This window comes from Arachis duranensis, chromosome 1, assembly GCF_000817695.3.
Source record: "Arachis duranensis cultivar V14167 chromosome 1, aradu.V14167.gnm2.J7QH, whole genome shotgun sequence".
Lineage (NCBI taxonomy): Eukaryota > Viridiplantae > Streptophyta > Magnoliopsida > Fabales > Fabaceae > Arachis > Arachis duranensis.
The window spans coordinates 9,479,609-9,492,218 of record NC_029772.3 but is presented as its reverse complement, the minus strand read 5'-3'; the positions used below and the strand labels follow the sequence as shown (position 1 = coordinate 9,492,218).

The following is a 12,610-nucleotide window of genomic DNA, read 5'->3' as shown; positions in this document are numbered from 1 at the left end:
ACTATCTTTAGAAAAAAAAATTTATATATTTTTTGTATATAAAATTTTTGTAAATATATATAAATTATTACTAATCAAATTTTGATAAAAAAATAATAATATTTATTTATCATGTAACATTGTTCATAATATATTAATCGGTTCAAATATCATTAATTAAAAGTTAGAATAAAAATTTAATTTAAATTTTAGCAACTTTTTCTACAAACAATTGAATTTTAACCCAGAATAACTAACAATTCAAATTTCAATAATGAAAAGTGAGACAAGTTACTCTAACAAGTTATTGATAAACATAGAATAAAATACTATTTCTAATAATAAAAGATTTAAGTGTTGATTTCAATAAAAAATTAGATTAGTTCGAAAAAATAGGTAGTTGATTATTTAATTTTTTATCCCTAAATTTCAATTTTTCTTTTATAAAACAGTGTGTAAATTTTGATTTATTTTTTTAATTTTTATTTTAATCTCTTTATATTTAAAAATTAAATTTTGGTCCTTTTTCAAATTTTATATTAGTTTTACCCCTAATTGATTGAGTAGTTATTTATTCGTTTAAGTAGATATCGAAAATTTAAATTTTATCTTACCTATTAATTAATAAAAATTTAAAAATAAAATATAGATTTGCGACAAATTATTCATCGATTTGCTAGATATGCGCGGAAAAAATTATCTCAACTCAATTTTTTGTCATAAAAGATGATAGCAAGTTGGTGGTAAAAATATACATACCACTACAACTTCATGATTCATATCTCACATCATACCATATTATAGCTTAGGAAGAGGAGCTTCAAGCTTAGAACTTAATTTGGGAGATTAAGGTTTACTTAGTAGTAGTATTATAAAATGGTGAATTATAAGGTATAGATGTAAGTTTATATATATTTTTTTTAATAGGATGAAAGAGAAATTAATAAAGATAAAACTCACATTTTGAATAACAATAAAATAATAAAAAATAACTATAAATAAAATTTATATTTTTTTTATACCACCCTAATCTATATAGTAGATTGTCACTTATAAAATAGCAATGGCGGTGGTTAATCATGAATGAGCACTCTTTTTAATGCACAAAGAGGGAGTGGGTATAACTTCAGGGTCTTTAGAAATTACAATCACTTTTATTATTATTATTTTTTTCTCCTTCAGAAAAAAATAAAAAATCCAATTTCACACATTAACACATTGGTTTGTTAGCTGCAACATTTACTTCTGTTTGGTTTTACCCTTTCTCTCTCTTACCCTCCTTTTTTCCTCTCTCTCTCTCTCTCTAAAAATCACAGCTTTTTTATTGTATGTGTTGCTGCCATAGACAGTGAATGAATGGCAGGGGTTTGTTAACAAGAAAGTAGGAGCAAGTGATTTTTCACAACGAAATCCAAAAGGGTCCCAAAATTTCAATAAAAGTTTCAATTTTTTTAAGTGGGAAAAAAGAAAAAGAAATTAAAGAAGGAATTGAATGAATGGAAGGCACAGGGTGCCAAAAGTAGTACAGAATCAGAAATGGGGTATCTTTCTCTTCCTACTTTTGGTTTTTGGAGTGTTCTTTTTTTTTTTTAGTTATAAATTTTGCTTCATTTATCTCATTACTCTCTCTTTCTTTCCCCCTTTCCCTGCAGGTTTTGGTTCTGCAGGGTTCTGACTAGGGTTTGAATGAAGGTACTTATTATTAATACTGAAATCAATGTCCTTTGCATAATTGAGATTGACTGCATATATATCTGTTGAGATTCTTTTCAGCTTTCTTTGTTTATGTTGAAATTATTACTATCAATCTGAATTTCATTTTAGATTCTAGTTTAATTTAATTTGACTTGAGTTTTTCTATTTTTTTTTCTTTTTTTGAAAGAGACTTTATTGCCCTCTTGTCCCTCTCTACTCCTTGTAGAAGGGTCCTTCATTTATGACAATTTGGTGTACCTTCAAAGTTTCAGTGATTGGCTTTGGAAATGGTAGCTGCCAAACTCGTGTGAGTTTAAAGTACATCTTTGGGGAACTTCACTTGGGGTGTTAAAAGTCTTTTCAATTTTTGGTGTTTATGAACTCGTTTGATTTAAGTGAAGTTGCTATCTTTTTTATATGTATATATCTCTAGCTCTTTGTTTTGTTCTTGTTATTGTGGATGGTGTTCAATTTCTAGAGTAAAAGAGTTAGTTTCATCTTTGAACTGTTGAAGTTTTATCATTGTGATCATTGTTTTGTTAACTTTGGTTGAAGAGGAAATTTCATGAATTAGTCTAATTTCCTTGAATTTTTAACTTACTATTCAATTTTTAACTTTTGTTTCTTCTTTCTGCTTTCTCTTTGTTTGATTGCTTCTAGAAGCCATTGAAAAGGATCTGCTAGTGGTTTTTCGTTGGTAGTGTGTTGGTTAAGGATTATGGGAGACAGAGAGAATTTCGAGGTAGATAGAGACCGGGATCGCGTGAATTATTCGACTAGTATGGCTTCGGATTGGAGGTTTGGTGTTGGGAACTTTGCAAATTCAATGGTGGATTCGTATGTTACAAACTTTTGGGACCACCCCAATTCCCAGAACCTGGGATTTTGTGACATTAATGGGGGCTCTTCGAACATGAACGTGATTGGAAAAGATGGATTCGGCTACGGTAGAGGCAGTCATGATCATAGGACACTAGAAATGGGTTGGAACCATGCTAGTTCTGTGTTGAAGGGTGATAACAATGCTTTCTTGCCTAATGGACCAGCAATGCTTCCTCAGAGTTTATCTCAGTTTCCGAGTGATTCCGGATTCATCGAGAGGGCTGCGAGACTCTCGTGCTTTGGCGCTGGGAATTCCGTGGACATGGTGAACTCATTTGGGATTCCTCAATCCATGAACCTTTATGCTAGGATTGGGGGAACAATGCAGGGAACAGGGGATGCTCTTTTAGGACATGGATTAAGATCAGCAGCACTCGGAGGACAATCTCATAAAAGTGATCCGAATGTAGTTGAAGATGCGAAAGATGATAAAGAAATGACTCTCCAGGATGATAAAAGAAGTGAAAATCTTGCAGTGTCTCATGATGAAGGGAAACAAGCTCTTGGTGGTTCTGCTAATGAATCAGATAGAGCCGAATCGAGTGGCCGAGATGATTCCCCAATGTTGGAGTGTACAAGTGGGGAGCCTTCGAATAAGGGACTAAGCTCAAAGAAAAGGAAAAGAATTGGACTAGTATGGTTTTTGAGCTCTATTTATCAAATTCGCTACGAAATTTGATGCATATTCATGTATGTGAGTCTGTTGTTTCTTGTGTTGCAGGATGCCGATAAAGATAAAGTCGATGGAAGTCCTGAACAACCTGGTGCAGCCGTGAAGGAGAATTCCGGGAGTCGACAGCAAAAGGGGGAGCAACAACCAACTCCATCAACCAAGGGGTCCGGGAAGAATGCCAAGCAGGGTTCTCAAGCATCTGATTCACCTAAGGAGGAGTACATACATGTTAGGGCTCGCCGGGGTCAAGCAACAAATAGCCACAGCCTTGCAGAGAGAGTAAGACATATTAAGACACCATTTATGTCTATGGTGGGAAAAAAGAATTATTTTGATTAAGAATTTTAAAGTACGATGATTATGATTCTAACTCTAGGTAAGGAGGGAAAAGATCAGCGAGCGTATGAAGTTTCTTCAAGACCTTGTACCTGGATGCAGCAAGGTAGCTCTAAAATTTGAGACTGGAAGATTTTTCTACCTAAAGCCTTGTTAGGACTTAGCGTGTAGCTTTCTTTAAACTTCATTTTCGATATGTTTGTAGGTCACGGGAAAGGCGGTGATGCTAGACGAAATTATAAACTATGTACAGTCTCTTCAAAGACAGGTTGAGGTATGGATGAAAATTGAAAACGTATCTTCTCTCCCTATATTTTTTAACTGTTATTGTTGAACCGTGGAACTGAAATTCCTGTTGTTTTTGGATTCTTTGTTAGCATGATTTCGGCATATAATTCTTTTACTAGCATTTTATACAATTAAAGTATTCTTTCTTCCTTCTCTGTTTTGCATTTATTCGAGCTAAAGTTGACACTCCCTTTCATCCTCTCGGCAGTTTTTGTCAATGAAACTTGCCACGGTAAATCCGCGGATGGATTTTAATATTGAGGGATTGCTTGCTAAAGAAGTAAGTCTCTTGGTGAGTTTAAAACATACACATGGCAGTATACACATCACTGATCTCAAATTCTCAATACAACCTGAACTTTTCATCAGATTCTTCAGCAACGGGCCGGTACTTCTTCCGCGCATGGGTTTCCTCCAGAATTGTCCATGGCTTTTCCGCCATTACATCCATCTCGACCAGGACTTATTCATTCGACTCTTCCTAGCATGGCAAATTCATCGGATATACTTCGGCGGACGCTTCAACCAAATTTGGCGCACTTGAGCGGAGGATTCAAGGACCCAAATCAGGTACTTATTCAGTTATTCCACTACAGGCAATGACAACACATCATTTAAGGACCCAAATTGTGAAATAACTTTGCATTTTGTTGATTTTTCTGATTGTTTCGCAATCTCTTATGTTCTCTATGAATGGCAATAGCTTCCTGAAGTCTGGGATGACGAGCTTCACAACGTTGTACAGATGACATTTCCGACATCTGCCCCTCCGAGTTGCCAAGACCTGGATGGTAAGTTAAGGTTTTTTGCCTACGAATGAACCTTTCCAATTTGCACATAACTCTTGCCAATGAAAAGCTAAGAAAAATCTTGACGTTTCATGTTGATGCAGGTTCTGCGCCTTCGGGTCAAACAAAAACTGAACCTTGATGTTCAAGTCTTCATGCCATGCATCCTCGTACATTAGCCAATTCGGCACACCGTGGAGCAGACGGATCTAAGTTACCAAGACAGAATGCCGGATACTCGAATCGAATCAAATTTAACCCGCAACACACCTTCTAGATGAAGGCTTTGAAGGGCAGAGTTACATACAAGAAGGAACTGACTCTAGATTATTACATAGAAGGAAATTAGAGGAGTATTGAAGGATGTTCCTTTGTGTTTCTTTTTTTACATTTCAAGCACGAAAATAGATATCCTCAATGTATGTTTGGAAGTGGAATCTGCTTGATGAAGTGGAGTTTGTTCATTGAATGTATAATATGTATTTAAGCAGAATGCAAAGATGGGATCTTACCACTCTTAATGTTTCTTGTGGCTTTGCACCAAGTTTGATCAACAGAATGAGCAAAAGCAAAAGCCCTTTTTTATCCTTTTTAATTGGTGTAACAAGCTCCTGGTTTTTTCAGTTGATGCTTATTTGCTACTTGCACATATTTATAAAGTAATGTTTGCTACATTAGCCAAAAATCAGCTATGTTTCATTGTTGCAATGTGAGTATCATTGAATTCCATATGGTGTGACAAAATGTATACCACTACAGTATTACTATTACTACTACTGCTACTACTACTATTGCAATAACAAAAAAGTTTTATCCCATTAGGTATGGTCGATTATATGGATCAAATAAGGGAATTGTATACTATTATGTATCATATTTATAGTGAGATTGTCAAAACGTATATCTCTTTTGATTATTTTATGTATGATTTTTTTAGGTCTTTTTTTATCACTTGTCATTTGTCTACCTTCTTAATAAGGTGTTTTGCTAATTTTCTTTTCACATGTCTAAACTATATAAGATAAAATTTTATTATTTTTTTCACATAAAATGTATACAATAGTTTAATATTGGTTTAGTTATTTTGTTAGTCTTTATAATTTTATCCAAGAGAAATACTAGAGGGTTATTAGAATTTGTTGTTTTTAACCATCAATTAACCATCAATTATCTAAAAGTGTGAGGTAAAGTACGTTGTTTGATTACTAAACTAAAGGAATTGAGTTGATAGCTAAAAGTAACAATTAAAAATAATAAATTCTGATGGTTCTCTAATATTTCTCTTTATCAATATTTAATTAAATTTTTATAGTTTAAAACTGTAATTGAGTTTAGACAATTTTAATTAAGTTTTTTCAAACTAACTTTTTGTTAAAAATTTAAAATATTTTTAAAGTATTTGTTTTTGTGTTTGATGTATGATAAATTATAGAATATTTTGTAACTATTGTGTGATATTTTTTCTTTTTTTTAAAGATTAATTAGTAAAAATTTAATTATAATTTTTTGTTTAGTATACTGATGTATTTATAAATTTTTAATTATAAATATCTAATTCAAAATTTGATAAAATTATAAAAGATTAACAAAATAATTAAATTCATAATATTAATATGCATATATATTGTAATGTAATAAATTTGTCAGAGTGAGAAATGTAATTTAATAAATGTTTGACAAAAATGTCAAAATATGTATTAAAATAAACAATTTCTATAAAAGCTTTGCTTTCTCGGTTTAGTTTAGCACGCACCATTTTTTCGCGCCACAAAACGCTTAAAAAAAAATATGCCACCCTCTTCTTCCAACTACTACTGTTCTTTACTCAAAGTTTGCTGCGAAATCCGCAATATTAACCAACTCAAGAAGCTCCATTGCCTCATAATAAAGGCTTTCGTAGACCCAGAAACATTCTTATTGAATAACATCATCAGCTCTTATGCAAAACTCGGCAGAATCAGATATGCACGTACGGTGTTCGACAAAATGCCCCAACCGAATGTATACTCGTGGAACAGCATTCTTTCTGCGTATTCAAAACTGGGTCATGTTTCTGAGATGGAAAACTTGTTTGTTGCCATGCCAACCCGTGATGTGGTGTCTTGGAATTCCCTTATTTCGGGGTATGCTGGTTGTGGTTCCCTTGACCAATCAGTGAAGGCCTATAACTTGATGTTGAATGATGGGTTGTACCATCTGAATAGGATCACGCTCTCGACGATGCTTATTCTTGCATCTGATCAGGGGTGTGTCTATTTGGGACAGCAGATTCATGGGCATGTGGTGAAATTCGGTTTTGGGTGTTATGTTTTTGTTGGGAGTCCTTTGGTGAATATGTACTTGAGGATGGGAATGGTATCTTCTGCAAGGCAGGCTTTTGAAGAAGTGTCAGAGAAGAATGTGGTTTTGTATAATACTTTGTTGATGGGGCTTATGCGATGTGGTAGGATTGAAGATTCGAGGCGTTTGTTTTATGATATGCGAGAGAGGGATTCGATTTCTTGGACAACAATGATCACAGGGTCTGCTCAGAATGGGTTGCACGAAGAAGCTATTGATTTTTTCAGAGAGATGAGATTGGAAAATCTAGAGATCGATCAGTACACATTTGGAAGTGTGTTAACTGCATGTGGTGGTCTTATGGCTTTGCAAGAAGGCAAGCAGGTTCATGCTTACATAATTAGGACTGATTATAAGGATAATATATTTGTCGGCAGTGCTCTTGTTGACATGTATTGCAAATGCAAGAGTATAAAATCAGCAGAAACGGTTTTCAAGAGGATGTCCTGCAAGAATGTTATCTCTTGGACCGCAATGTTGGTGGGATATGGACAGAATGGTTATAGTGAAGAAGCTGTTAAAGTCTTTTGCGATATGCAAAACTTTGGGATCGAGCCAGATGATTTTACCCTTGGGAGTGTAATTAGCTCATGCGCAAACCTTGCAAGCTTAGAAGAGGGTGCCCAATTTCATGGGAGGGCTCTGGTTTCTGGCCTGATTTCTTTTCTTACTGTTTCCAATGCACTAGTTACATTATATGGGAAGTGTGGGAGCCTTGAAGACTCCCATCGACTTTTTAATGAAATGACCTTCAGAGATGAAGTCTCTTGGACAGCACTTGTTTCTGGATATGCACAGTTTGGTAAAGCCGATGAAACAATCAGGTTATTCGAAACAATGTTAGCACATGGTTTGAAACCCGACAAGGTTACTTTCATCGGGGTTCTTGCAGCTTGCAGTAGGGCAGGACTAGTAGAGAACGGAAAACAGATATTTGAATCGATGATTAAGGAACATGGAATTACGCCAATTCAAGATCATTACACCTGCATGATTGACCTTTTTAGTCGAGCTGGTAGATTAGATGAAGCAAGGAATTTTATAAATAGGATGCCTTTCGGTCCTGATGGAATTGGTTGGTCAACCTTATTAAGTTCATGTAGATTCCATGGGAACATGGAAATTGGCAAGTGGGCTGCTGAGTCTCTCTTGGAATTAGAACCACATAATACTGCATGCTACATCTTACTTTCCAGCATCTATGCAGCCAAAGGGGAATGGGAAGAAGTTGCCAAATTAAGAAAAGGGATGAGAGATAAGGGACTGCGAAAGGAACCAGGATGTAGCTGGATCAAATATAAGAACCAAGTATACATTTTCTCTGCAGATGATCAGTCAAATCCATTTTTGGATCGGATATATTCTGAGCTTGAAAAGTTGCATGACAAAATGATACAAGAAGGATATGTGCCTGATATGAATTCTGTTCTGCATGATGTTGGGGATTCAGAGAAATTAAGAATGCTTAATCATCATAGTGAAAAGCTTGCTATTGCCTTTGGGTTGGTATTTATTCCTCCTGGTCTTCCCATACGAGTAGTTAAAAATTTGAGGGTTTGTGGGGATTGCCACAATGCCACTAAGTATATATCTAAGATCACCCAGAGGGAAATTCTAGTGAGAGATGCTGCCCGGTTCCACTTGTTTAAAGATGGAACGTGTTCTTGTGGAGACTTTTGGTGAAGTCCACTTGTGTAAAGAGATTTATCAGACTTTCAAAATGTGATGAACGAAACACGAGATCTGGCATAACTGAGACTTATGAGACCACTTTCTTCAAAAGTATGGGTGAATGCATTTGTTTTGGCTATCCTATAATTCTATAAAAACTTGAACTAGATGACAGATTGTGGTCCTCACTTGGCATATGACTCAACATTGTTGGTTGTCTTAATTTGAAGGGGGGAGAACGGAAGAGACTTGATATGACCATGATTTGAATTTACAGCACAAGGAAGGATACCTATGTAGTCTACGCACATTCTTATTACCGTACAATATCATTAAAAGATGCTGATCAAGTCAGAAGCCAGGGTACAATCTCACAATCTGGGCATGGAATGGCATGTTGGCAGAGCGGCTTTTTAGTGGCAAGGCTACGTTATCAACGAGGCCACTTGGATAGATACTGCTGAATGCTGATCTTAGAGGTCAATTTCTCGTTTCAATCTTATAGATATTGTTATTGCTGAGGCAGCTGACAGTGTTAATGATTGCACTGGCCTGTTCAAGGAAGGCCCGGGTTTAAGCCAGAAAACACTCACTTCTCCAAAATGCACATCTGATTTTTTCCCCCCATTTGAAGAGCTTATGATACCATGATCATAGGGCAATATATGAGTTCTTTATTATTATTATTTTTTTTACTAATTTATCAGTTTTCTAACTTAGTGGAAGAAAGTTTTATTATTATAGACTAACTAATGTTACTTTACTTAATTTCTTTGTTTGTGAGCATACCAAATAAATAAATAAATTGCATTATCTGTAAGCGCAACATTTTTTTCTTGTTGCAGTTGATAAACACAAATCAGATAAGATGTTGTATTTTGGTTCTTTTCTTAGTCTTTTCTGTTTTCCTTCATTTAAATTGAGCAACTCTGTTCAAACAGTCTGAAATATATGTTAGATCTGGGATCAGAATGCTAAAGAAATGGGTATTAGTGCTGAATATGAAACTGCAAAGGGTGATACATGAGAGATCTCCTGATCTACTAGACTTCATTGACTAATTTCTCAGCTTCCTCTTTCTACATCTCTAACACTCTTTATAACCCTTTTCTAACACTACGAAGTTTCACAACTTCATCCTGGTTCCTAAGATGATATAACATCAATTTCTATAAGTACATACTTTTCAGCAGGCAGGAGATAGAAAGGTAAAAAGTAATGTATCTGATTTGCATAATTTATATTGGAAGTCAAAATAGAGTTGCTCAATTGAGGCTACTTGAGCTGCTTCAGACTTCTAGAGTGCAAAGAACATTATACTGGCTGTAGTCGAGATGGAATTATCGCAAGAAACTGAATTCTAGTGAAATAGTGAATGCATTTGTTTGATGGCTGGTTATACTCCCTCTAACCTTGCTGTTGGTTCTGCATCAGGTTCAGAAAATATAGTAAAATCCGAAAGAAAACTATTATTAGCGACCAACAATCATATTGAAAAGGAGGAAACAATGATTAGTTACCTGCATCTGAGTGCAGATCTCAATGACTTCAGCCAGGGGTGCCCAATCACCAAAGTTCCTCTCGATAAATTGGTAAGCGATTCCACCCTTTCCACTCCCTACTATGAATAATCCACCCTTTATTTCGCCTTCGCCTTTGAAGTTCTGGTGAATTCCCATATTCTTGGCTCGCTTGTAATTGGAAATTGCTCGAGGATTCAACAGAAATCCCGTTAGGAACTTTTCCTTGAGCAGATTGCCCCCTCCAAGAGCTTTGAAGAAATCCCTTCCCCGATCGAAAAGTACAACACCTCCCCAGTATCTAGGCCAGAAATCTTTTACCTGCACCACAGCAATAATAGGTGAGTTTAAGTTGATTGATAGAAGAAATGGTGATAGTTGAAGTCTGTTAATACCTCTGCCTCTATGTGCTCATGAAGAACAGCAAATAGTTGAACCCCAAGTGCATCAAATATTGGCTTCTGGGAGAAAAGTTTGTGTGCTTCTGCTCTACACATGATGCACCTGTTTCCCATGTTTAAGGAACACCATGAAGCTAATTTCAATTTTACATGATGTATAGAAATGCACAATTTATAAGTAAGCGTAGGTTGTTAGATATGAAACTATATAGATTTCACTTAACAACTTAAGTTTTATAAGACAACAGAACATGAGAGGTTTTGCTGTATATAATAATCATTGATTTCCCCTAATAGATTTTATTTTTGAAAGAGATGGTTTATCACATTAGAATTTAGACCTAAACAACAGAAGCATATTTATAAGTATTGAGCGTAGGTTAGAAATCTTCACATGGCTTTAAATTATATTTTGTCCTACTTTAGACATGATAGATAATAGGGTTTACTGGCGTCTTTTGATCCATGTAGCCGACCCCACCTAGTAGGATAAAGCTTTGTTGTTGTTTTAATTTTGCTTTATTTGCATGTCTCATGTTTGTGTATCCTAACATCTACTTGTCTGAAGTCCTTCATGTGAATGTATTGTACAAGCATATGATTATGCAAATAGGTTGTTTGCAATGAATGGAAAACTGTGAGAATATACCCTGGTCGTCGTAGACACAGGAAAACAGCCGGTTTATGTCTCCATAGTTCTGAAGCCTTCATTGGAGGAGTCTTGGTTTTCACTAATGGTTCCATGCCAATCTTATACTCCGGTGTTAGCTTTTGAACTGATATATTTTCAATAGCAGAATATGGAGCAACTTGGTCAACGACTGGAGGAGGTTGCACGCAGCCACATGCTCTAGGATCAGCTGGCTCACTAGCCACAATCCCTTTGAAGACATATCCTTCTTTAATCTTAGGTTCAGCCAGTGAGTATTCATTTGATCTCATCATGCTATTGGAGCCATTAGATAAAAGGCGCTTTGGGATCCTATCTTCTTTGTAGCTCATGCTGGTTCTTCTAGCAGAGAGTGCTTGTAATCCGTGGGGGTCACTGAATCTGGTTCTGTTTATGAAGCGGGCGATATGACCCCTCTTCATGTCAAACTGAGCAGAAAGATCTATAGTGCTTAAATTGAGAAGCTCCGGCAAACTTCTCCCGCAGGCCTCTATCTTATCTGCATATTGCATCAGTCCGCGATCATGCAGGTATGTCCTGATTCCAAGTGCCTCCTACAACATAAGAAAATGAAAAGTTGTTTGTTTAAATTAAATTTACTGAAGTTCAAATAGTGGTAGCAGAGTTTAATGCAGGTTTCAGAGGAGTTTAATGGCTAATACCTTTTGTTTTTGTGTCATGTTCATTGAATCCATATCCTCTGAATTCATAACCTTAAGGGTTGGCACATCTTCCCAACCTTCTTCCAACAAATTAGGAAGCAGTTCCTTCAAAACTCCATTTCCTATGAATTCCTCTACTGAAAATGAAGCCATTCTCTATTCACTCTGATCTGAATGAGTGTCTTCTTTGTTGTGTGAATGTGCTTCGAAGTTAAATGCACACTAACCTTGCTTGGTCCACAACATCATGTATACACATCATGAATGATGTTTAAGGTGTACCAAGCTATCTCATCCTTTCTATATAAGGCCAATTTACAAATTAATAATTATAGCAAATATTCGTCGAGACGGCAAATCAACTGCTTTCTATTTTTAGATGTCTGTTATTTACTACAGTATATAGATCAACTGCTATAGGAATTAAACTAACCTAGTTTGAGGAACTATGTTGTGCCTCTTCAATCACTCAACTTTCTTTGTGTTGTTCTTTACACAAGGAAAACAAGTCTCTAACCATATATGGAACAAGTAATTACGTAATTTCACATCAGTTAAAATAACTCCTTTTTATATTGATTCCGTAAATGATCATCCAAAAGAACAGATGTGATTGGACGATTTTACACTGTCACTGTATCAAAATTAAATACTTCCTTTAAGAATTTAATTTAGGAAAAGTGAATGAGATTTAAGTTTTTGTTT

The 12,610-nt window shown here is 35.4% G+C and overlaps 3 protein-coding genes across 6 annotated transcripts; 2 read left to right on the top strand and 1 right to left on the bottom strand.

Moving 5' to 3' along the window:
• Positions 1-1,212: 1,212 nt before the first annotated feature.
• On the top strand, positions 1,213-5,326 carry LOC107477158 (transcription factor bHLH49). Of its 3 annotated transcripts, none has more exons than XM_021137390.2 (10): positions 1,213-1,520; positions 1,632-1,671; positions 2,338-3,190; positions 3,278-3,508; positions 3,606-3,671; positions 3,771-3,839; positions 4,062-4,145; positions 4,223-4,423; positions 4,557-4,644; positions 4,746-5,326. In XM_021137390.2, the coding sequence occupies exons 3-10, from the start codon at positions 2,393-2,395 to the stop codon at positions 4,781-4,783; spliced, it is 1,575 nt and encodes a 524-aa protein (XP_020993049.1). In that variant the 5' UTR covers positions 1,213-1,520; positions 1,632-1,671; positions 2,338-2,392; the 3' UTR covers positions 4,784-5,326. The 3 variants fall into 3 exon arrangements, with proteins under 3 accessions (XP_020993049.1, XP_020993044.1, XP_015952610.1); XM_021137385.2 differs by having other exon boundaries at positions 2,335-3,190; XM_016097124.3 differs by having other exon boundaries at positions 1,214-1,520; positions 2,335-3,190; positions 4,062-4,133.
• Positions 5,327-6,412: 1,086 nt separating this feature from the next.
• LOC127745728 (putative pentatricopeptide repeat-containing protein At1g68930) lies at positions 6,413-11,426 on the top strand. Of its 2 annotated transcripts, XM_052259307.1 has the most exons (3): positions 6,413-9,131; positions 10,087-10,244; positions 11,371-11,426. In XM_052259307.1, the coding sequence occupies exon 1, from the start codon at positions 6,430-6,432 to the stop codon at positions 8,662-8,664; it is 2,235 nt and encodes a 744-aa protein (XP_052115267.1). In that variant the 5' UTR covers positions 6,413-6,429; the 3' UTR covers positions 8,665-9,131; positions 10,087-10,244; positions 11,371-11,426. The 2 variants fall into 2 exon arrangements, with proteins under 2 accessions (XP_052115267.1, XP_052115295.1); XM_052259335.1 differs by lacking the exons at positions 10,087-10,244; positions 11,371-11,426 and having other exon boundaries at positions 6,413-8,763; positions 8,883-9,426.
• Positions 9,625-12,265, bottom strand: LOC107477191 (uncharacterized). The gene is made up of 5 exons (XM_016097183.3): positions 11,906-12,265; positions 11,223-11,797; positions 10,568-10,676; positions 10,173-10,493; positions 9,625-10,077 (listed from the first exon to the last, which is right to left on the bottom strand). The coding sequence occupies exons 1-5, from the start codon at positions 12,056-12,058 to the stop codon at positions 10,060-10,062; spliced, it is 1,176 nt and encodes a 391-aa protein (XP_015952669.1). The 5' UTR covers positions 12,059-12,265; the 3' UTR covers positions 9,625-10,059.
• Positions 12,266-12,610: the final 345 nt, after the last annotated feature.

What these genes read in the sequence shown, in the direction of transcription:
- LOC127745728 (XM_052259307.1), top strand. Translation starts at nt 6,430, where the DNA reads ATGCCACCCTCTTCTTCCAACTACTACTGTTCTTTACTCAAAGTTTGC.
- LOC107477158 (XM_021137390.2), top strand. Translation starts at nt 2,393, where the DNA reads ATGGGAGACAGAGAGAATTTCGAGGTAGATAGAGACCGGGATCGCGTG. An exon ending in CTAAAGAAGTAAGTCTCTTG is followed by an intron (nt 4,146 to 4,222) that starts GTGAGTTTAAAA and finishes ACTTTTCATCAG; the next exon opens with ATTCTTCAGCAACGGGCCGG. An exon ending in GATTCAAGGACCCAAATCAG is followed by an intron (nt 4,424 to 4,556) that starts GTACTTATTCAG and finishes GAATGGCAATAG; the next exon opens with CTTCCTGAAGTCTGGGATGA.
- LOC107477191 (XM_016097183.3), bottom strand. Translation starts at nt 12,058, where the DNA reads ATGGCTTCATTTTCAGTAGAGGAATTCATAGGAAATGGAGTTTTGAAG. An exon ending in CTGTGTCTACGACGACCAGG is followed by an intron (nt 10,677 to 11,222) that starts GTATATTCTCAC and finishes CATGGGAAACAG; the next exon opens with GTGCATCATGTGTAGAGCAG. An exon ending in ATGAGCACATAGAGGCAGAG is followed by an intron (nt 10,494 to 10,567) that starts GTATTAACAGAC and finishes GCTGTGGTGCAG; the next exon opens with GTAAAAGATTTCTGGCCTAG.